Genomic DNA, 20,254 nt, shown 5'->3' with positions numbered 1-20,254 from the left:
TTTACGTACCTGTTTTCTTTAGTTAAGGGGAACATCGACCAGTGGATGTATTCTGTCTATTACACTGATAATCCAATTAGATTTAGGTATTTGCCAGTGTAATACTATGTGACGTCTTTTTGAACCACCTTTCTGGGAAGATCAATGTGGTTTCAGAGGGTTATCACTTGTTCTTGATTACATCTAAAGTGGGACTAAACGTGATTACATCACAACTTTCTTTTTTCCCCTGTTGCCCCGGAAGACGCCATAGAGGATTCATCAAACCTGCTGGTGATCACAACACACCACTTGTGATCAATACCATGGTAGTCATGTAATAACTCAAACAGATGAGAAAAATCTGTCAATTGTTACTGCAGACCTCACAGAGAACGATGGTGCTTAAACATTTACAGTAGGCTACTGTCCAAAGATGTTTAGATGCTTATTCATCAGTCACAGCCAGTCATAAAAACGGAAAATGAACAATAAGAACACGGAGTCGTGAAAAATGCCCCCCCCCCCAGTTTTCTGAACAATGTATGACATATCCTCCAAGCTGTCACCAAGCAAATTATTGAAATTTAAGAGGAAGGGTTTCCAGGCTGTATACAGACAAGTAACTGCATGTCTGAAGCATCTGCTAAATGAATGTAATGTCTGAATGTTTTATTTCTTACAGGCATGTTGCACAACCATGGTTTGCAATCAGGAAAACAAAGTTTTTTTTTTATGTCTTCTCCAAAACTTGATGTGGATGTCATCATGCAGAAACAAACCACAAACTGACTTTTTTGTTGCATTTCATTTGCCTGTTAACCCCCCCCCCCCCCTCTATATCTAGCATTAGAAGTAAATACTTTATTCGTAATTCTAAATACACAAACAAAACATACAAGGGCTTACCTGCATGAATCTACTCTTATGGTTAAACCCAGTTCGATTACTGATGATTTTTTATTTATTTATTTATTTATTTATATGAACATATTACAAACACAAGTACAAAGACAAGTCTCACATATTGCACTTTGCATTTTAATATGTAATAACAGGACATCTTCCTCCTACACAAATGTGTATGTTCGATTCCTAAAGTGAAATCCTGCACAAAAACTACACGTGCGGGTCCGGAAAAGGAAATGGTTTTGCGCAGAGGTCACCGAGAACTCGCGGTGGCAGCCGGGACGTCGGCGGACTGTGTGCCTGCGCTGAGGAGAGGTGCGTGTCCCCAGTGTCCGCTTCGGTCGCCCGGTTAGGAATGCGCCTCACGAACCCGGTGTGTGCTGTAATCTTTGGTGGAGAGCCAGCGGGCACTGCGCTGTAAGAAGAGTCATGGTCTGGCATCGCGTGTCCCATTAGTGTGTCGGTGTGCAGCTTTGATTCATTGAGCTAGCTGTCGTTAGCTCGCGTCGTTGACTCATAGCACGCTAGGTCGGTAGCCTACCCGTTAGCCGGTTAGCTAGCGACTAGCTAGAGTCGAGTGCGCTTGCTGGCCGATCCAGGACGACCGGAGAGGACCCGACTGACTGCTGAGCACAACCGGTGTCGCCGAGGGACGAGGCGGTGGGGGCAGGCGGGGGCCGGGGAGAAAGCGACGGGGTGGAAGTGAGTCAGGAGCGGCTGATGAGTTCAGACCAGAGCGGGGAGCCGCCGCTGCTGCAGGAGGAGGCTGATCCGGGACCGAAGACCGGCGGGAAGGACGAGGCTCCGCTGGGGAGCGAGGGGGGGTCAGGCGGCATGGTGAGTGAGGCCTTCTTTAGCTCCCGTGCTAACGCTAACTAGCTAAGCGACTACTGCTGAGCGCGGACCTGTTAGCACAGTACGCCCCCCACCCCCTCTCAAGTGGAGGATATTTATCAGGCGGCAGCAAACATTAACTCAAACAAGGCACGATTTAAGATACTCGGTTTCAGTCGGACTTGCTGTGATTATTTGTGGCTCTAATGGAGATTAAGTGCGAGCTGAGGTCGACGATCCAGCCCCAGCACGGCTCGTGTACGAACACAAAGTTGCAGGCAGGTGATTCGACTCTCCCACCATCAGCCGCGGAGCTCCACTGCTCGGCTAACGCTAGCTTAGCTACTTCAACCAGCGAGCCCCTTAAGTAGTCTGCTGAGTAATCATTAGCTAAGAAGTGCAGTTGACGACACAGCTGTGTGCGGACGACGGCGCCGCTTGGAGCGGACACGCACCGACGGAGTTGTGTTTAAAATTGTGTCCGATGCTTCGTTAAATTGGCCTAAAACGACGCGCGTCCATTCAGCCCAATGGAACATGCTAGCTGCTCACTAGCTAGCGGCTAGCCTAGCGCAGTGACATGCGCTGCAAATACCTGGCCTGTGCTGCGCAGCGCGGTCAGCTGACACGGCTCGGCTCGCCACGGCCTGTAACACGGACGCGTGCATTGTAAGCATGTGTCAAGTTGCACGGCGCCTAAAAGAAAAATGTTGGTGCTCATTTTTTGAACGACAGCGAGGCCTAACCGTCCCTCGCGCACCCGTTCTCGCCCAATTGGCGGAGAGAAGTGTCTTGGGGCATGTTGTGTCAAGCAGCTGTTCCTGTCAGGCCAAGTGCCTTTTGCGAAATAAAAAAGGAGCAGTGGATCTATTACTAGGTGGAGTGACAATGTCAAAAGAAGGAGCTGGTAAAAAAAAAAAAGTGACAGTTACTGGCGTTTCAAAGTTGACGTGCAGCTGTCACCCGCTCCTCTGGGTGAAAAGCACCAATCCACAGTTAGTTCCCATCAGCCTCTGTGTGCCCTAATGTGTTCTTTATGTGATCTATTCTTGGACACGGATCTTTGCAGGGTCAGGATTTCTCCTGCCAGTCCACAGCCACAGTCAGCCATTGAAATGTTTATTCTACTTGGATTAAACATGTCTATAATGAAACTGGGTAATTTACTCTTTGTAAAGAATTCATGACCTGTTCCCTTTCCACTACGAGAACTTATAAGTTCTATACAATTTACATTTAGTACTCTGGACATTTTGGTTATCCAATGCCTTTTATAATTCTCCTTGAGGATAACTTGCTAATAGCCTCTTTTGTTGTTGGGGGGGGTCAGGGGGCCCAATGTGGGCACATTTCACTGAACTTCTCTGGTTTCCAATTATATGCCAAGTGGTATGCTCTTGTCAGAAAATGAGTAAGATGCCGAGCAGAGATGATATAGCAATTCAGAGGTGTTAGATATATGATTCACGGTGTTGGTCAAATTAGTGGATGCAGCACATTACTCACTTTTAATTTCATTTAGACATAAACTGTCAAACTGATTTAGTACAATTTAGATTGTGTATGTTTAAACTGGAATACAAACAGAATTTTGTTTTTAATGTCGATATGACTTGCACCCTTCTGATCCTGCTGTTTTTGCTTTGAAGGTCACCTCTAAGGGCGCCGGTTTGAACCCAAATGCCAAGGTGTGGCAGGAGATGCCTGTGGCTCCCAGCGAGGCTCTCACCAACAGCGCTCATTGGCCCACCTCGGACATGAGTGAGGGTGAGATGCACTTCCATCAGCCCAATTATATACCCATCAGAAATTACCTAACTGATCTGATTAAAAGTTACAGAGCTTTAAAATATAAAAATTAAAATATATTTCTTGGGAAAACTGAACATTGTCACATCCATGTTTATAGATATAAATACTTTTTCCTGGTTGACACCTGGTATAACAATTATTCTAATGAATAAACACATTTTCATTTTGCTTAAGTTTTCACTTTAATTTTTTTTTACACTATCCTTGTCAGCGTATTTCAAATCAGGTCTGAAAACTGCTGTTGTTTGGTTCAGAATGAAACCCTCTACCTTGTTCACAGGTTATTCTGAGCCTTCGTCTGCTGGGTGCAAGCAGTACACCGTGGGATTCACAGCCCTGGATGACAGCAGCTCCACAGCAACAGCTGAGATAGCAGTAAATGGAATGGACCCTCCGGAGTTGGGCCTTTCCCCCGCTGAGTCCATTGCAGGGACTCCAGGTCAGTCACATCACATCACATGCAGTCATGTCTGCAAACCAACTGTGGCTCTAACTAAGGATTATTCTGTTTTTCAATTCCTTTATTCAATTTTTATATAATCTAAATGGAATATGAAACTTTACATGCACTCATTGAATAAACTGTATATTTTTCAGTAACATCGTATGAATACAATACTGTGATAATTTGTATTGTGGATCAGTAGGTGTGGCAACAATCGCTTCAGGGTGTTGGATCAGGACACAAAATTTGTGCTCAGTGCAGACAAAGGAAGAATGCAGAGTCCAGGTCTAGAGTTTAGACTGTTTGTCTAGATGCAGTTCAGCAAGCCAAATGCAAAGTCCATCACTGTTACTGTATATATTTGTCTGGGTCTGCTATACATTTAAAGGATGTGATTCTGAGAGGATTGTGTAATATGCAATGTCATCACATGACACAGGAGTGCACGTGTGCCTTTGATCATTGCATCAGCAAGGATTGTGTGATAGGATTTCAATTAAAGATTATCAAGAATTAGAATGAACATATGAACAGAGTTACTAGTCATTTAAATAGACAGAAGACAACTCTCCAAATACACGTACTGCATAGAGGCAAGGCATTTTTTACGCTGAGTGTTGCTGCAAAAAATGCAGACGGTTTCACTGGGTGCTAATCAGTGGTGCAAGTCTTTAACTGAAGCTAATGGAAACCTGCAGACTGCTCGCTCTCTGCATGTCACATGATTCAACTTCACTTTGATAATGTTGTAGTGAGAGAAATTTGGAACCAATGCAGTTTGGCCCAAACTAATCTGTACAGTTATTTGTATTACATAAACACCACACTCACTCACAAGTCCTGTGTGACATCACATACGTTTAACCCGTGTTTGACCTTTTCCTGACTATCTGTGACCTCTCATAAGACCATTTCTTATGTCCATCTGTTTTTTTTTATAGGTTTGAAATGAATATAATGAATTGCAATTTTGTTTTTGGTTCTCAGGGGATTCCAAAGCTGAAGAACAGCCTATCTCTTCTGAGAATCTACGAGAGTCTCTGAAGAAAGAGCTTGAGTTTTACTTCTCTAGGTAAGAGACAAACAGTCATAAAGTGTTTTATACAATGTAATTTGGAAGGTGGACTATTTCCCAAGTCAAGCAAAGTTTAATCTATATTGATTTGTCTTTTTCTTTTTTTAAATTGTTTTAGAGAGAACCTCTCGAAGGATTTGTACCTGATGTCCCAGATGGACAGTGACCAGTTTGTCCCTATTTGGACTATAGCCAGCATGGAGGGCATCAAGGTCCTCACCACTGACATGGACCTCATCCTTGATGTGTTGAGATGTAAGGGAAGAGCTTAGGGTGGTGCATGTCACAATGAGTTGCATACAATTGGGCTGTGTTTAGCTTTAAATATGTTGAATTTCCCTCAGCCTCTCCTATGGTACAAGTGGATGAGAAAGGGGAGAAAGTGCGTCCTAATCATAAGCGGTGCATTATCATTCTGAGGGAGGTCCCTGAAACCACACCTGTTGAGGTAAACACAACTTGAAAATGAAAACTGTATGTATTTGGAATCAGCGGATTGTTCTTAATGTTTAGTGCAAATATGAAACCGCTTGTTTCATGTCTAATTCACAGGAAGTGGAGTCACTGTTCAAAAATGACAACTGCCCAAAGGTGATAAGTGTTGAGTTCGCACACAACAACAACTGGTACATCACATTCCAATCAGACACGGATGCTCAGCAGGTAATGCCGCTCAAATTTCAGCATTCATGCTACTGTCCTGTTGTTGTCCTGATGTTTGCACTGTGAATTGCCTCATGATTTTTCTCCCCTGCTCCCATAGGCGTACAAGTATTTGAGGGAAGAAGTAAAAACATTTCAGGGAAAACCCATCATGGTGAGTCAAATTAAATCTTTTTGGCATTTTGGAAAGTCCCGTTGTGGCGTTTATTTGACTCTTTTTTTTCTCCTCCTCCTGCTGACAGGCCAGAATAAAGGCCATCAACACATTCTTTGCAAAGAATGGCTACCGTAGCATGGACAGCAGCCTGTACGCTCAGCAGTCCCAGAGCCAGTCCCAGTACAGCTCTCCGCTCTACATGCAGCACGTCTACCCCCAGCAGCAGTACCCAGTCTACGGCATCGTACCTCCCACCTGGACGCCTTCTCCCACCCCGTATTTTGAAACTCCTCTGGTGAGATGCACTGACCCTATTTTCCTCCATTTTTCTTTTCTCTTCCAGTTGAATTTGATTTACTCTTTTTGCATTCATCAACATTCAAAACATAAATCTGAAACATAAAGCCACAGTAGTTGGGGTCTCACCTTACAAAAACATGCATAATCACTTATTACTCATCGCCACCTTGTCTGTTGTAATGTCTGGAGAGAAATGCAGTAACTGCATTCAACGGAGTCCTTCCCTTCTTGAAATTTGAATTGGCCGTAGACATAAACGCAATATTTTGCATAACAATGACTATTTCTAAAACCTTTAGCACATCCAGAGCTGACACATGGAGCAAATAATACAGAACATTTATTTCCAGGTCCTTGTTATAGTTACTGAGTAAATAGGTTGTTGCATTTAATGGGATTTGTCAATACTGCTTTTTTTTCTTCATGCGCAGGCGCCGTTTCCCAACAGTAGCTTTGTGAATGGATTTGGCTCGGCTGGACACTACAAAACCGGCTCCAGTTCTCTTAACATCACTCGCCAATTCAACAGGAACCGGTAAGGATTTCTTATTATTAGTCAGCGCTGAAGACAGCCGTGGCCAGAGAGGGACCTGTTCACCACTTGAGTGAATTTCTTCGAGTGTTCTATTTGAAGAACTGAATACAATTTGGTTGTAAAAGGTCACTGACCTCACAAAACCCATTTTTGGCCATAACTCAAGACTCCAAACACTAAGTGTGACAAAATACACTTAAATTGTTAAGTCTTAACTACAGACAGGTCTGGACAGAAGTGGATATTAAGTGCAACTTGACTGGTTAGCGGAGGCAAACAATTGCAAGGCGTTACTAGTGACCCTAGACTGTGTGCATAAATATTTTCTAAGTGATTTGTTTTACCACCTGAATCATTGTTTGCATGAAATGAATCGGTGAACATCAGATCATCTGCAGTTGAAAATTTGTCTGAAGTTAATGTAATTCCACCGGGGAACTGTTCTTTACCCCCTGTCTTCTTACTGTCCCCACAGTGTCCCTCTCTATTCAAGAAAGAATGTAATAAATGCCTTCAGGTACCACTGTTATACTGTACAATAAGCTTCATCGCTACCCTCATCTCTCACCATACTGTCGCAGCAAATGACTGAATCCATAACGGGGGCCATGTTGCCTTCTGCCAGTCAGACTCGTATAGGACAAATCTTTTTTTTTCATCATTGTGATAAATGTGTGTTGCCAGATAATGGACATCCTGGATTTGTCATGTCATTTGATACATGTAGGCTTGTCTAATGTGCTTTTGGCAGTTACTGTCACGTTGGTTCAAAATGTCCTCTTTGCTTTTACATTATCGCATGTAACAGCTTTCTCCCCCATCACAACTAACAACCTTTTTTATTTGGATCCTTGTTTTTGTCCTAGTTTTACCGCTGCTTTCTTTTTCAGTGATTGTATTACCATATGCCATAACAAAGAGTTGCGGATAGTTTGAAGCCTTGAGTCTAGGTCAGCTGTCGGGCTTTAATTCTGTATCCTTTTAAATCTTTCACAAAGAGAGCAACAACTTTGCAAGTTTGTTCATTGAATGGGGGAAAAAAAAAAAAGCAGCTTCAAACTCATTTCTCACTATAGTCTTCTCAAGTCAGGCCCGGTGATGAGATCATGATGCGCATAGAGGGAAACAAGGGAGTGGGGTAACTGGCTTTGGTTCTCTCTCTCTCTCTCCTCTTTGTCTTCTCCTTTTCTTTCATTTCTCTCTATCTCTCCCTTCCAAAGTTTGGGGCTTCACTCCCGTCCCAATGAGCGTTCAGATTATGAGATCTGAGGGTCAAAGACTCAAGAAGATCGATCTATGTGAATCAGGCTGCTTGGTTTTTGACGAACAACATCCGCCTCAAAGTGGTTGATTAAGATATTGGTGGCCTGTCTAGGTCTTACATGACGTTGTCAGTTCTGCTCAATGACTTTGATTGGTCGCAGATTGGCAAATATACAGTACAGTTTGTTAAAATCAGTCTTGACTGCTTAAACCAATCACAAGCACAAATTTAGTCCAAAACCCCGCATGTGGACATTTGCCCTGAGGACACAGCATGCTGCCTCATTCCTCCAGCAAACTATCAAGTTTCAACTGGTGCCGCCAGTGTTTCCTTTGAACTAACTTAGCTATTTCAGCCTCCATTATCTTAAAAAACAGTGGAGATCAATAATCCAAGTGCAGTTTTTTTTTTTACGTAAACGCAAGCTTCAACGTATAAGTTCATTCTGTGGTCAAATAAAACTGGATTTGCCTAAATGTAGTAGCTGCTGAACAGTTTACAAAGAATATGATACACCAAGCCAAAACTAATGCAGTCTAATACAGTTGTCCTGCGATAAATCCTACTTTCAAATTCACATTCTACCCGCTACTATTCTTAAATTCCTGAAACCTAAAATTAGCCCCGAAATCAAAAGGCTGCTCGGGAAACACTGGTTGCTAGTATGTCCTGGGTGCCCCTTTTCACCCTTTCTCCTCTGCAACAGAAACCACGTGAAGCCCCAGGTGAGGTCAAGCGAAGTGACCCCAGCAGCCATAACTCCCGTCTCCCTGGAGAGTCTGACTGGACTGCGCAGCCCGCAGCCTCCTGCTCCCGTTGTCGCTGCCACCACCACTAACCCAGTCCAGGTCTCTGACCTCAGCATGGCATTCTCACACCTTTCCTCCTCTTCCTTGGACCCGAGTGACGACAGTGGCATGTCAGGACGTGGAAGGTAAGGCCTGTTCTGTCTGTTTTAGTTGCTGATTTGTGCCTGACTGAAATAGCTGCTGCTCATGGGTTGTGATTTGATCTGTAACCATGGACTGATGTTGAGATAATTTTTATTGCATCTCAGACGGAGCACAACCTACAGAGGAACACGGAGGAGGCGAGAAGACGAACGTATTACGGTACATGGCCATTTCATCTTGTCATAAAACTATTTAGGTGTATTTGAAGCACGAACCATCTTTTGATCTTTTTTTTTGGCTCCATTTCTGATTTCCTTTATCAGAGGCCTGTGCCGCTAGCAGAGGTCAAGGTTTCTCCACCCAAGTTTGACTTGGCAGCCAACAACTTCCCACCTCTTCCTGGCTGCGTGGTCAGCACACAGGGAGAGCCAGTGCTAGAAAACCGAATGTCGGATGTTGTCCGCGGTTTGTACAGGGACAAGGTAAGGGAGCGAGAATGTAACGGCTATAGTGCACTGAATGGATTCTTGAGAGTAAGACATCAGAAGAGATGTAATGTACTTGCCTCCTTTGTTTTTAGACGGAACAAGCCAATAAAGAAGCCACTGTGAGTCCAGGATCAGTTCAAGCCCCGGTGACAGAGGAGGCAGTTGCCGCTCCGAGTCCTGCCCTGGCAACACCAAAAGCTGCAACACAACCACTTGGACCCCCGGCCCCTGGGTATGACATCCTCGATAGTTAAAAATAATCTCAGGATATTTAGGACTTGGACGCCCCTACTAAACTAAATCAACATTAACTTGAATATCTGAAACTGTTGTTCTGACAGGCCTCGTCAGGAGAAGAGGGTTGAACGGGCAGAGATCCCAGCACCAAAAGCAACCCAACCCACACCTGTCCCACCTACCGTCACCCCCTCATCCGCCACGCAGCCTGTGCCTAGCTGCAGGCCTCAGCCCTCTGCTGCCTCCACGCCAGTGACACCCAGCACACCGGCCCCTGCTGCTGCCACAATTCCCACCCCTGCACAGGTGAGAATCTGATTCTTTCAGAGTTGACACTTGGCATTGTTTTTGTCTTCCTGATGATGACATCTTTTGCGCATAGAGGGAAGTGAGGTAGTGATCTGACTGACTTTGGTTATCTCTTCCGCTCTATCTGTCTCTCCTTTTCAGTGTTTGTCTTTTTTCTCCCCTCTCTTCTCTTTCCCACCACAAGTCCAGAATGGTCATTCCCGCCCCAATGAGCGTTAAGATTATGAGATCTGAGGGTTTCACAAGATAAATTATGACAATGAATGTATGAAATAGATGGTGGGCCCTACATGTTTTAAAATTTTGCTTTTTGCTCTCCTGGTTAAGGAGCCACGGAAGCTCAGCTATGCCGAGGTGTGCCAACGGCCACCCAAGGACCCTCCCGCTGCACCCCCTGCCCCAGCCCCAGCTCCCTCCGGCACTGCATCGGGCCAACCGTTGCGCGAGTTGCGTGTGAACAAGGCTGAGGAGCAGGGCTCCAGCGGTGGTTCTGGAGACAAGCTAGAGAAAGGCCACGAAAGGGAGGGGGGATGGGAATGCAAGGAGAGCCGGCCACCACGTGAACGTGACTCTCAAGGCTATTATCGCAGTAATGGCCCCAGAGGGAATGGGGGCCTCAAGTTTCGGGACCAGAGGCGCCCACCTCCGGCCCGACGCAACTCTCCCCAGGGAGGGTACAGGCACACTGGCAAAGAGCAGAATATCCCACCAGTATCGCCAAAGTAAAAAACTTGACATGAATCGCAAAAAATATGTATGAATCTATACATGGATATATATAATTATATAAAAATGAATAACATAAAAGCAACAACATTATGGTAGCCACCTTCCCCCCTGGAACTTGTCCAACGAGAAGCTTCTAAAATGACATTAAGACCAGGACATCCAGGACTGATGGGCAAAATGACACCTGAAGAACTTTGATGAGATTTTAAAAGCAAACTAAAATCTTGTGTTGGCCTCCAGTGTTATGCTTAGCAGAATAAGTGTGATTTAACTGGAAGCCATCTCATTTATGCTCTGCTGGGGAAAGGTGGGATGCTGGGCCGCGTAAATGGCCCTCTACCTTTTTTTTTTTTCTTTTTGATTTCAAAAGAATAGATGTTGGTCTGCAAGAACAATATGCACTAAGAAGAAAAGAACATGCATATTTGTCATGTACATATACAAAGATATCACTAACACGCAATGAGACATCAGTTTCTTTTTGTTTTTTGTTTTTTGTGTGCTTAGGGTTGTAAGTATGACTGAAGGGTTGACTGATGTCTGTGTATGCATTGATTGTTAAACAAAATTATTGAAGTGCTACAGTGTGCTGTTGCACTGACGTAATGAAATGGATGAATTTTTGATTTTTACATCAGAGATTAAGAACCATTGTCCTGAAACTGGACAGTGTGGTCTTCTAATGTATATTAATGAAATGTGTTCTATAGTGGTATCTTGATCCTGGTTCATGATTGGCTTGAGCTGAAACAGTCTATCAGAAACATCGACGTGCGCCACAGTCAGACGCGTGGTTTTGTTTGGAACTGAAATTCACTTTGGGGTGCTCACTGGCCGGTCAGCCATGGTGAATCTTGCTAGCCTGGTCCAAAGTTGTTTATTTTGTTTGTTTGTTTTTTTGTTTTTTTTATGTTAAATTTTATCCTTGCTATCTATCTGAAATATTTTGGGCGTACCCACTCCGATGGATTGAAATTGTCATGTTGATAATCAGTCAGATTCTCTGTTTACATGTTTGTTTGGGTAGTAAGGTGATGTATTTCATGAGAGAAGAAGAAAAAGAGTAGGGTAATGGTAAGATTCAATGCGCCTGGTTGTTTAGGTGAGGTTTGGCTTTTCTATATCATCACAGGATATCCAGGTTAAGCTTATATCTGTGAATTGTTGTTAACAATGGCATAGTGTCAAAAATAGACTAAGGAATGCTGTTAGCTAAGGATGATTGCTACATAATATTTGGCAGCCGAGTCGTGGGTATAAAGAGATTTGGAACATTTTTCACGTGCTATGTGCCAGCTGCCTTCGATCATAGTGAGCTAGGATAAAGTTTCGGTTTTTATTGAGATCTGCTAAATAATGTAGTCTTGGGGAAATTCTGGCCCAGTGAAACTTGATTTTGAAGAAGCTATAGAGGTGTAGTTGCCTATGCTATGATGTAATAACCCTTCACTAGAAATGTGTGTGGGAGAATGTAATTGTTATAGTTCTGAATTTACAGCGGGAGGCTTTTGACAGCAGGTATCCACCGGATTGTTTTGTGCTTTTAGGGTGAGTTTGCTGGTTTGTTTGATTTTTTTCTTTTCTTTCTTTTTTGTCCTTTCTTTTTTTTAACTTTTGAAAAACAAACAGGTTGATTTAGAATTTGAAGTTTGACTCACTGTATGTATTGCTTTTTAAATTTATTTATTCTAATTTTGATGCGCAACGCTTTTCTCCCAATCTTGGTAGGCTGGTTTCCCCAAAGTTGTGTGAAATCGCATTGACAAAATAAAATCACGCATATGACATCTATATACTATTCAAGATGTCAACGGAGAGAAAAAACACTTGATGCATTGACTTTGGGTTTAGTAATGCAGTAAACAAGTAACCAATCACTGGGGCTGTTTTTTTTCATTAATGAGTATGAGCAGCTAGGGATTTAGTATAATTAAATAAATGCACTAACTTGTTTTTAAAAGAATCTTACTCGTGAGTAAGGCAAAATCATTTTAGGAGCATATGGTTGATGTTGACCGGCTTGCAAACACCATCAGGACATGCTTCCCCCCTCCATATGTTTGGGTCATTTTCTGTTAATTTGGTTTGGGGTGGCAAAAGGAAATATAGTAATGGATCAACCAAGTGTTTGAGACACAATCCTAGAACTGTATGAAATGTCACCAAAAATAAATTATTTTGATTTGGCTTTCCAGCGTCTCATTTCTTTCTGCCATCTTGTGTTTTGTCAATTCAAACAGGTGAATGGGTTGAAGTGTCAGGTTTGATTTCAATCAACTCAGTTTGTATGTTATTTGGAAAATGTCTGTTTATATCAAACTATGACCATGACAAATTACCAAGGTCCTATTTGGTGTCTTTTCTTTTATTTATTTGACCAACACTTCTCTTAAGATCAAAAGAGGGGTCCTATTTGCTTTAAAAATTACCAAAGAATAAACTATAATCAAAACATTTGATTAAAAGAGATCAATTAAGATCAATCAACAGCTTGTTTTCATTCTAACTCATTAAAAATTTAACTTGGGTCATGATACCTGTAAGGACAAATAACTAAAAAAGCTGAACGCATGGGACGGCACCCACCCAAGAGGTCACTTGATAAATCTGAGGGGTCAATAACAGTAAAGAAGGAAAAAACATTGTTTATTTTTCATGTAATATATTTTTAATCTTTTAATTACTGGATAATATTACATCTTCAGACCTTGGGCTTCCAAAGTATTCATATACTGTAGAGTGTACAGTATAGGGTTGAATTGATCATTGGCTGTAAACACATGGAAACTCGTGAGGTACAAAGCAGGGGCATTTCAAGGGACTTTGGGGGCCCCAGGCAAAAGGGACCTGAGGGGTCCTACATCAAACCAGGAGCCTCATTAGGTGGTTTATGACAATGGTGTCATTGCAGTCTCCTGAACATAGCCGATCGTAGGGGATACTCACAAAGTTGCCATTGCTGTGGTCTAATGAACACTGCTCTTCTTGGGGACTCCATCTCACCTCCAGACCGCAGGCAAATGGCCGGATTTGTCTAACCTGTTGAAAACGCCCCTGGTAGCAAAGTCACAAGCCTGAGAGGTTGGGGACCAGTGATCTGTGGCTCAGGGAGCATTCTCTTATATATTTTTTGGAATAAAGGAGTGGGAAATAAATCAGAATGATAATGTAAAGATAATCGATCTTACATCCCTTTCTGAAAAGCTGTCATTATAGCTTGGCTGTCCACCAGGGGCTGTCTCCGCAGGCCGGGTCCCATCCAAGTGGCAACCCACAGTGACCTCACCCATTGCTTTGTGAAGCCTCAAGTTTTGCATTTTGACCAACCCACCTTGTTTTTTTTGGGGGGGGGGAAACAGACATAGGAGTGGGGGGTGGGTCTGACTGAGAGCTGGTCAACTGCGCGCCCACCGATTGGACTCTCCGATGCATACGGTGCTTATCGTCTATTTTACTCTAAAAATGAGATCACAATCAACAAAATGTTAACTGACGATAGAAATCAAATGAGAATCAGGGACTTCTTTTTGCAATCAGTCGAGTCGCTCTCTGCTGGTCATTACAGAGAATACAGACTCCAGGCACTTCCGCATTGGCTTCATTGTCCGGATCACGTGACTGGGGCCGAGTCCGACCTCTCTTTACATGGACATGAGCTGAAGGCATTCATGGTATGCCGGCGGCGTTGCCGTGAGGTCACGAGGCTATATCGGGAAAGCAGGTACATTTGGCAAAGACAGTCAGACGCCGTGAACGCCCATATACACTCAGAACGTGAAGTTAGTCGCAAGTTAGCCACTCGGCCGTGTTTTAATCAAGAGGGAACACGGGCTCGAGGAGGAGCGGGAGGGCGTGGCTGCGGCGATGACGTCACGTGTTTATGTCGAACCGAGCAGCAAACGTTCATTACGGCCGTAACCTGTCAGACCTTCACACTGTGGACTGAAACCGGTACGTTCACCCGTTCGCACCGGCCCTTTTGTCGATGGAGGACGCGTGGGGCATCTTCACAGAGCGTTTGCAAATTAATGTCATTTGATTTCTTTCCGTCTGCGAGTATCGGTTGCCCCCCCCCACGCACCTCCACGCTAACGTTAGCTCGCTAGCTAACTTGCTGCTAGCAGCTGGTGGAAATGTAGCTTCCTGTCGCTTTTTCTTCTTCTCTGATCCTGAACCAGCCCGTCAGCGTCTGCGTGTTAACCGAGTGGCTCCTGTGAGTTATAAATACGTGGACATGTGTTTTCCTCCCTTGGTTTGCACAAGGTGCATGATTGTTCCAGACTGTTTGGCTTTCTTTTGTTGTGAAGTACGATCCTTGACATCGAGCTAACATTAGCTGTGAGTGTCAGTTTTTTTTTTCTAAACCAGGTTTAGATATTTACATGGCTTTATTCACAGTTCCGGGGCGACTTTGGGTAAAGCTACAACAGCCATCGGGTCTGAGATAAACATGCAGTACTGTTATCTACTGTAGATGAAATGGTTAAAAAAAAGCTTAGTTTCTTGACAGCAGAAACGACTGTTCATGTTTGTCATTACATTACTGTATAAAAATCCACAAGTACTCTTGCAATCACGCCTGTTGCCCCTTCATACAATGCGATATTTAACCATAGGTTTTTATCAATAATACGAGTAAAAATATTAATATTACTTCTTAATTTTTTTTAAATCGACATAATTCTGGACTCCAATATTACAATGTTCAGTTAATTAAAATGAGATAAAAAAAAAAAGTTGTCTGTGTGCATATATATATCTCCATTGGGAAAGTCAGCATTGTGCTTTGAGTGCATTTCTGAGTTAGATCAACATGTAATAATCAGGCATCACACACAACCCCGACATGTCCCATGAAGTAGTGTTCGACCGATTTATCGGCCGGCCGATAATATCGGCCGATGTTTGCGTTTTTTACGCATATCTTTTTTAGTCTCCGCGCTGACCGCGCCGCAGGCCTTGCGCAGGGGATCCCGTTCGCGGGCGGACGAGTCCCGGTGCGGTGGGAACTCTCGAGATGCTCCAGTGCGACGTGAGCCTCGTCTCCCTCGACCCAGAATTTAATTCTATTTAACTATTAAATTGAGGGAGCAAAAGTAGTATCAGCTCCAAATATCGTCTCAAGAAAATCGGCAGTCCGTATCGGTCATCGGCTAAGGCTGATGAAAAAAAATCTGTATCGGCATCGGCCCTAAAAAAATCTGTATCGGTCGATCCCTACTTAGAAGAGGTCCAATTACCTACAACAACCAAAACCAACTGCCTTTTAAATTTGTTACTTATTTGATTCAGGTATTTCTGTTTTAATGCCGATGAATTTCCATTGTGTCTTACAGTTTTAAAAAATCCAGCTTCTTGAAAAATGTATTTCAGTGTCCCGTAGTGTCACCCCTGCCCGGGTGCCATGGTCCTCTGTTACACATGAGCTCTACTATGTGGTACATCATGCAAAGCATTCAAAGTAAATACTCTTTGTCTGAGCGGCTGATCCGCACCATCGCAGCCATCCGCTCGTTCCCACACGACAACGTGGAGGATCTCATTCGCAAGGTAGGCACCTGCCCGTCTTTCAGTTTGAATTCAATGAATAATGTCTCCCAGTGTCACCGGTAATACTGACATCATTATTCTTTTCATGCCTAAGGGAGCTGATGTGAACCGGATGCATGGCACACTCAAGCCCCTGCATTGTGCATGTATGGTTGCTGATGCTGACTGTGTCGAGCTGCTGTTGGAGAAGGGGGCAGAGGTATGTCACAGAAGAATCATGCTCCTTAAGATGTTACATTAATCTTCTACCTCCCAGACAACCACTGAATGACATCAACCTGCAGAGAGTTGAACCTTGCTTGAGATACTGTAGATAATCCGACACAGCATAAAGTAACATAATAGACAGTTTTATTTTTGCCAATCATGTGTTATCATTTTAGGGAAATCCAGGTGTGGGCAAGAAAAGTCTTTAGCATTGATGCAAAAGCTGTCTTGTTTGAAAAATGTAATTGAAACATGGACTCAAAATTATTAGATAAATACAATGTAACGTTTCTTAAATATTTAGTTGCTGTTTGACTCTCAATTCTCACCCAATTCCTCTCAGCACTTAAACACACCAATTAAGCACCAATCTCTCAAACCTATCAAGTGGTGCCGCTTTATCGCTGAACGAATCATCCATCTCTGCTATTGAGTGTCAAGAAACGATACCAGTGGCTGCCCCAAAGCTTTGAATGTTGCATTTTTTAGTCTTAATAATTCTTGTGATGATTGATGCTGATAGCTGGCAGCAATGGTAAGATATGTGTTTTGTAGTTACTTTGTGAAAATGTGCGAAGCTGCCTGTAACGTCCTTCTGAAGGGTCAGTTCAACCAAATTACAAACAAAAAAAATCTCAGCTACCAGTTAATCAATAATACGAATACATCTAAGTTATGATGTAGAGCCCTACAGATGGGTTTATCCAGATCTTTTGAAATTTCCACTTCCACTCAAATATTAAGGATTTCAATTGAGTGTTATGAGAATTAATTGAAAAGACTTCACTGCAAAGTATCTTTCCAGAAACTGTGTTGTCGTTAGTTCAGAAAATCACTGTCTCCAGTTTTCATGAGTTCCTCTAATTTTGGGTAACCAACCCTTCAACTGTAAGGCCTCGCAGCAGTGTAATGATCAGTGAGAACAGCACTCTCCCTCGGGACATACAATGTGTGGTCAAGTACAACTTTAAAGTACTAAAGTAGCTATAATTTGTTTTTGTCTCATTGAGAAACACTTTTTGATATGTGCTCTTGCAAGGTGCTATACAAATAAAATGCACTCACTTATATACTGTCATTTTTTAATTCACTGACCTTGAAACGGGTTGTGCTAGTCTTGGAGCCCATACAGTCCATGCGCCCACGACCTACCATGTTGCACTAGTCATTGCATTTGTGTGATTAAATCCTGGGCTAAATCTATTGACTTTATTTTTCAGGTGAATGCTTTGGATGGATACAACCGCACAGCACTGCACTATGCAGCGGAGAAAGATGAGAGCTGTGTGGAGCTGCTCTTGGAGTATGGGGCCCAGCCAAATGCCCTGGACGGCAACAAGGACACTCCACTTCACTGGGCCGCCTTCAAAGATAACCCAGAGTGTGTGAGGGCCCTGTTAGAGAGCGGGGCCTGTCCCAATGTCCGGGACTACAACAATGACACTCCTTTGAGTTGGGCAGCAATGAAGGGCAATCTGGAAAGTGTCAAAGTGCTCTTAGACTATGGAGCCCAGGTCCATGTGACCAACCTGAAGGGCCAGACCCCTATCTCCCGACTCGTGGCCCTGTTGGCCCGGGGCCTGGGCACCGAACAGGAGGAGGAGTGCCTTGAGCTGCTGGGCCGGGCAGCAGGGCGATTTGAGATCAGACGGGCTGACGGCACCCTTCCCATGGAGCTGAGTAAAGATCCCCAGCTGCTGGCGAAGCTGACCAACATGGTGGCTCAGGCTCCCACGCTGCGCTCTCTGGCGCGCTGTGCTGTCCGGCAGAGTCTTGGAGTGCAGTTCCTCCCAACTGCTGTAAAAGAGCTTCCTTTACCAGAGACTATCAAAGACTATCTTCTGCTGAGAGACTGAGGTGATGAAACCACTGAATGATCATTAGTCAACTAATCACACTTTTATTGGCCTGGAAGTGTCTCCATTTAATTATAGGCTAGTGGCCGACAGTGGCCCTCGTTTATTAAACCTTCTTGCAAATAAGTACAGATTTATGCATCCAGAGAGATGAACAAAGCTTTTTTAATTTTTTTTAATCATGTGGTGTACAGCATCTATGTGAGCTTCAGCTGTCGGGGCACACCACCCATGCATTATCTTCATGTTGTTATATAACTCCTGGCCTGGTAAAATAATCTTGGTGCAACAAAATATTCTCAGCCCACTTCGTATGCAGTGCAAAATGAAACAGTAACTTCAGGCTAATTGTCGTGATGATGGGCATCATCATAGGAATCTGACCTACATGAAGCTTAATGTTCCCACAGAGACATTGCGTCCTTGAAATTTCAAGTAGGGCTATTAATTTTTGTGTGTGCAGAATTCACACTTATTGAATATTAATTTTTAAAACTTAAATGTGAGGGGAAAAAAGAGAATGTCACAGAGGGTGAGGGAAAACTTAATGAATGGGGGCTCATGTTTAATGATACAGGCTGTCCAGTAATCCAGTCAGAGGATGCAGCCCCTAAAGTAGTGCTCAGGAGCAAATGTCCAGTAGATTGTTTGATAGTTGGAGAGGCCATCTTTGTCTCAGTGATGCCCCAGGAAACTCCTTTTGCAATACCAATAATTGCAGAATGGACACTTACCTTGTCTCCATCTTGTTCTTTAAAAATCATCACTGCTAAACGTGATGTGAACATGCCTGCTGTCATGTGATTTAGCATTTATTAGGGCTCTGTTTTATTAAAGGGTGCGGTTGCAGTTGCCAAGAAGAAATAAAATGTTTTTGCTTTCTTTAATAATATGGAATCTGTCTTAACTTGCTAAAGTTTTGGGTTTCAAGGGTTTGCAACATATGTTTAAATCTTATTTTAAATTAAATATTTAAATGTTAAAACCATGGAAGGGCATGGTAACGAAGTTTTTGTCGTTGGAAGAGTCACTAAATGAGCTTGTAAAATGTATTTAAGTTTGTTATGGTAGCTGTCTTAACTTTCTGTGCTTGATTTTGTTTGCTTGTTCTGCAGATATGGAAAAATGAAACCCCCTAGATCATGTCTTGTGTACACCTGCAAAAGTGCTTTTTTCTTTGTCAACGTAATGAAAGTAAATGCCTTTATAGTCCATACATTTTTCCCCCTCCATTGTTATTTACAAAAAGTGAGAAAGACCTAATATCTGCACATTAGATACCTTGTGATTGATACGCTCTCTTTTGATTATACAAACAATCATCAATGCTTTTGGTGATTTCCTGTTGAAACAGTTTGTGTTTCCTGTGAAAAGGAAAACATGCTGCTTTGACAGCAGAAATATTCTAAGATTTACTTGAGCAATACTCAAAATACATTATCTTCTGGGACAAAAATATATAACGGCATGGACACTAACTTACCGTAGGTCAAGGCCAGACTAAAATGTACCCGTATGAAACTGTCTTCGTTAGTAGCCAGGAGAGAATGCAGCAGTGATCTCTTAGTGCCTGCGTAATTAGTGTAGTTTTACTGCAGTCATTAGACTGAATCAGAGTCATTACAGTGAGAGGTCTGGAGGCACTTCAGTTTTAGAAATCATATAATAACTCCACAGTCACAACTGTTAGGTAAAGCTGTTTGCAAGCCATTTAAAGTGGGACACAAATGTATTCGGAGGAAAGGATGATGGACAGGAACAAAGTTTACATTTATTTTGACGATGAAAATAAATGTACCTTGTAGAAACGGGTGAACTAAATCTTCCAGGGAAGATTGGTCAGAGAAATTGTTGACTGTACCTTTACCTTCAGCTCTTGAAATATACCAAAGCTACCTTCAGCACATTCAGTTCTCAAATCATCCATTGGAGGTCTCTATCGCCTCGTCCCTGAATTCACATCGATTGGATCTGAAAGCAGCATCTGAAAGAGGTGTCCAGTATGACTTATA

General features: G+C 43.1%; 2 protein-coding genes across 7 annotated transcripts; both read left to right on the top strand.

The window, feature by feature from the left end:
* Nucleotides 1-1,155: 1,155 nt before the first annotated feature.
* Nucleotides 1,156-12,816, top strand: LOC118316775 (la-related protein 4). Of its 3 annotated transcripts, none has more exons than XM_035644954.2 (17): nt 1,156-1,725; nt 3,372-3,489; nt 3,815-3,973; nt 4,967-5,051; nt 5,173-5,309; nt 5,399-5,502; nt 5,607-5,717; nt 5,818-5,871; nt 5,960-6,169; nt 6,606-6,709; nt 7,185-7,226; nt 8,680-8,907; nt 9,031-9,085; nt 9,190-9,348; nt 9,447-9,586; nt 9,696-9,897; nt 10,228-12,816. In XM_035644954.2, the coding sequence occupies exons 1-17, from the start codon at nt 1,609-1,611 to the stop codon at nt 10,624-10,626; spliced, it is 2,424 nt and encodes an 807-aa protein (XP_035500847.1). In that variant the 5' UTR covers nt 1,156-1,608; the 3' UTR covers nt 10,627-12,816. The 3 variants fall into 3 exon arrangements, with proteins under 3 accessions (XP_035500847.1, XP_035500849.1, XP_035500850.1); XM_035644957.2 differs by having other exon boundaries at nt 1,174-1,203; XM_035644956.2 differs by lacking the exon at nt 7,185-7,226.
* Nucleotides 12,817-14,224: 1,408 nt separating this feature from the next.
* Nucleotides 14,225-19,458, top strand: asb8 (ankyrin repeat and SOCS box containing 8). Of its 4 annotated transcripts, none has more exons than XM_035644687.2 (4): nt 14,225-14,350; nt 16,003-16,179; nt 16,274-16,378; nt 17,607-19,458. In XM_035644687.2, exons 2-4 carry the CDS (start codon nt 16,051-16,053, stop codon nt 18,240-18,242), a joined length of 870 nt encoding a protein of 289 aa, XP_035500580.1. In that variant the 5' UTR covers nt 14,225-14,350; nt 16,003-16,050; the 3' UTR covers nt 18,243-19,458. The 4 variants fall into 4 exon arrangements, with proteins under 4 accessions (XP_035500580.1, XP_035500581.1, XP_035500579.1 ...); XM_035644688.2 differs by lacking the exon at nt 14,225-14,350 and adding an exon at nt 14,379-14,580 and having other exon boundaries at nt 15,966-16,179; XM_035644686.2 differs by lacking the exon at nt 14,225-14,350 and adding an exon at nt 14,380-14,580.
* Nucleotides 19,459-20,254: the final 796 nt, after the last annotated feature.

The sequence above is a fragment of the Scophthalmus maximus genome, chromosome 3 (assembly GCF_022379125.1).
Source record: "Scophthalmus maximus strain ysfricsl-2021 chromosome 3, ASM2237912v1, whole genome shotgun sequence".
In the NCBI taxonomy this organism is placed as follows: Eukaryota; Metazoa; Chordata; class Actinopteri; order Pleuronectiformes; family Scophthalmidae; genus Scophthalmus; species Scophthalmus maximus.
Note: the sequence above shows the minus strand (reverse complement) of the source record. Positions and strands in the feature narration are given on the sequence as shown.

What these genes read in the sequence shown, in the direction of transcription:
- LOC118316775 (XM_035644954.2), top strand. Translation starts at nt 1,609, where the DNA reads ATGAGTTCAGACCAGAGCGGGGAGCCGCCGCTGCTGCAGGAGGAGGCT. An exon ending in AATGTAATAAATGCCTTCAG is followed by an intron (nt 7,227 to 8,679) that starts GTACCACTGTTA and finishes CCTCTGCAACAG; the next exon opens with AAACCACGTGAAGCCCCAGG. An exon ending in GCGGTTTGTACAGGGACAAG is followed by an intron (nt 9,349 to 9,446) that starts GTAAGGGAGCGA and finishes CTTTGTTTTTAG; the next exon opens with ACGGAACAAGCCAATAAAGA.
- asb8 (XM_035644687.2), top strand. Translation starts at nt 16,051, where the DNA reads ATGAGCTCTACTATGTGGTACATCATGCAAAGCATTCAAAGTAAATAC. An exon ending in TGGAGGATCTCATTCGCAAG is followed by an intron (nt 16,180 to 16,273) that starts GTAGGCACCTGC and finishes TTCATGCCTAAG; the next exon opens with GGAGCTGATGTGAACCGGAT. An exon ending in TGTTGGAGAAGGGGGCAGAG is followed by an intron (nt 16,379 to 17,606) that starts GTATGTCACAGA and finishes TTTATTTTTCAG; the next exon opens with GTGAATGCTTTGGATGGATA.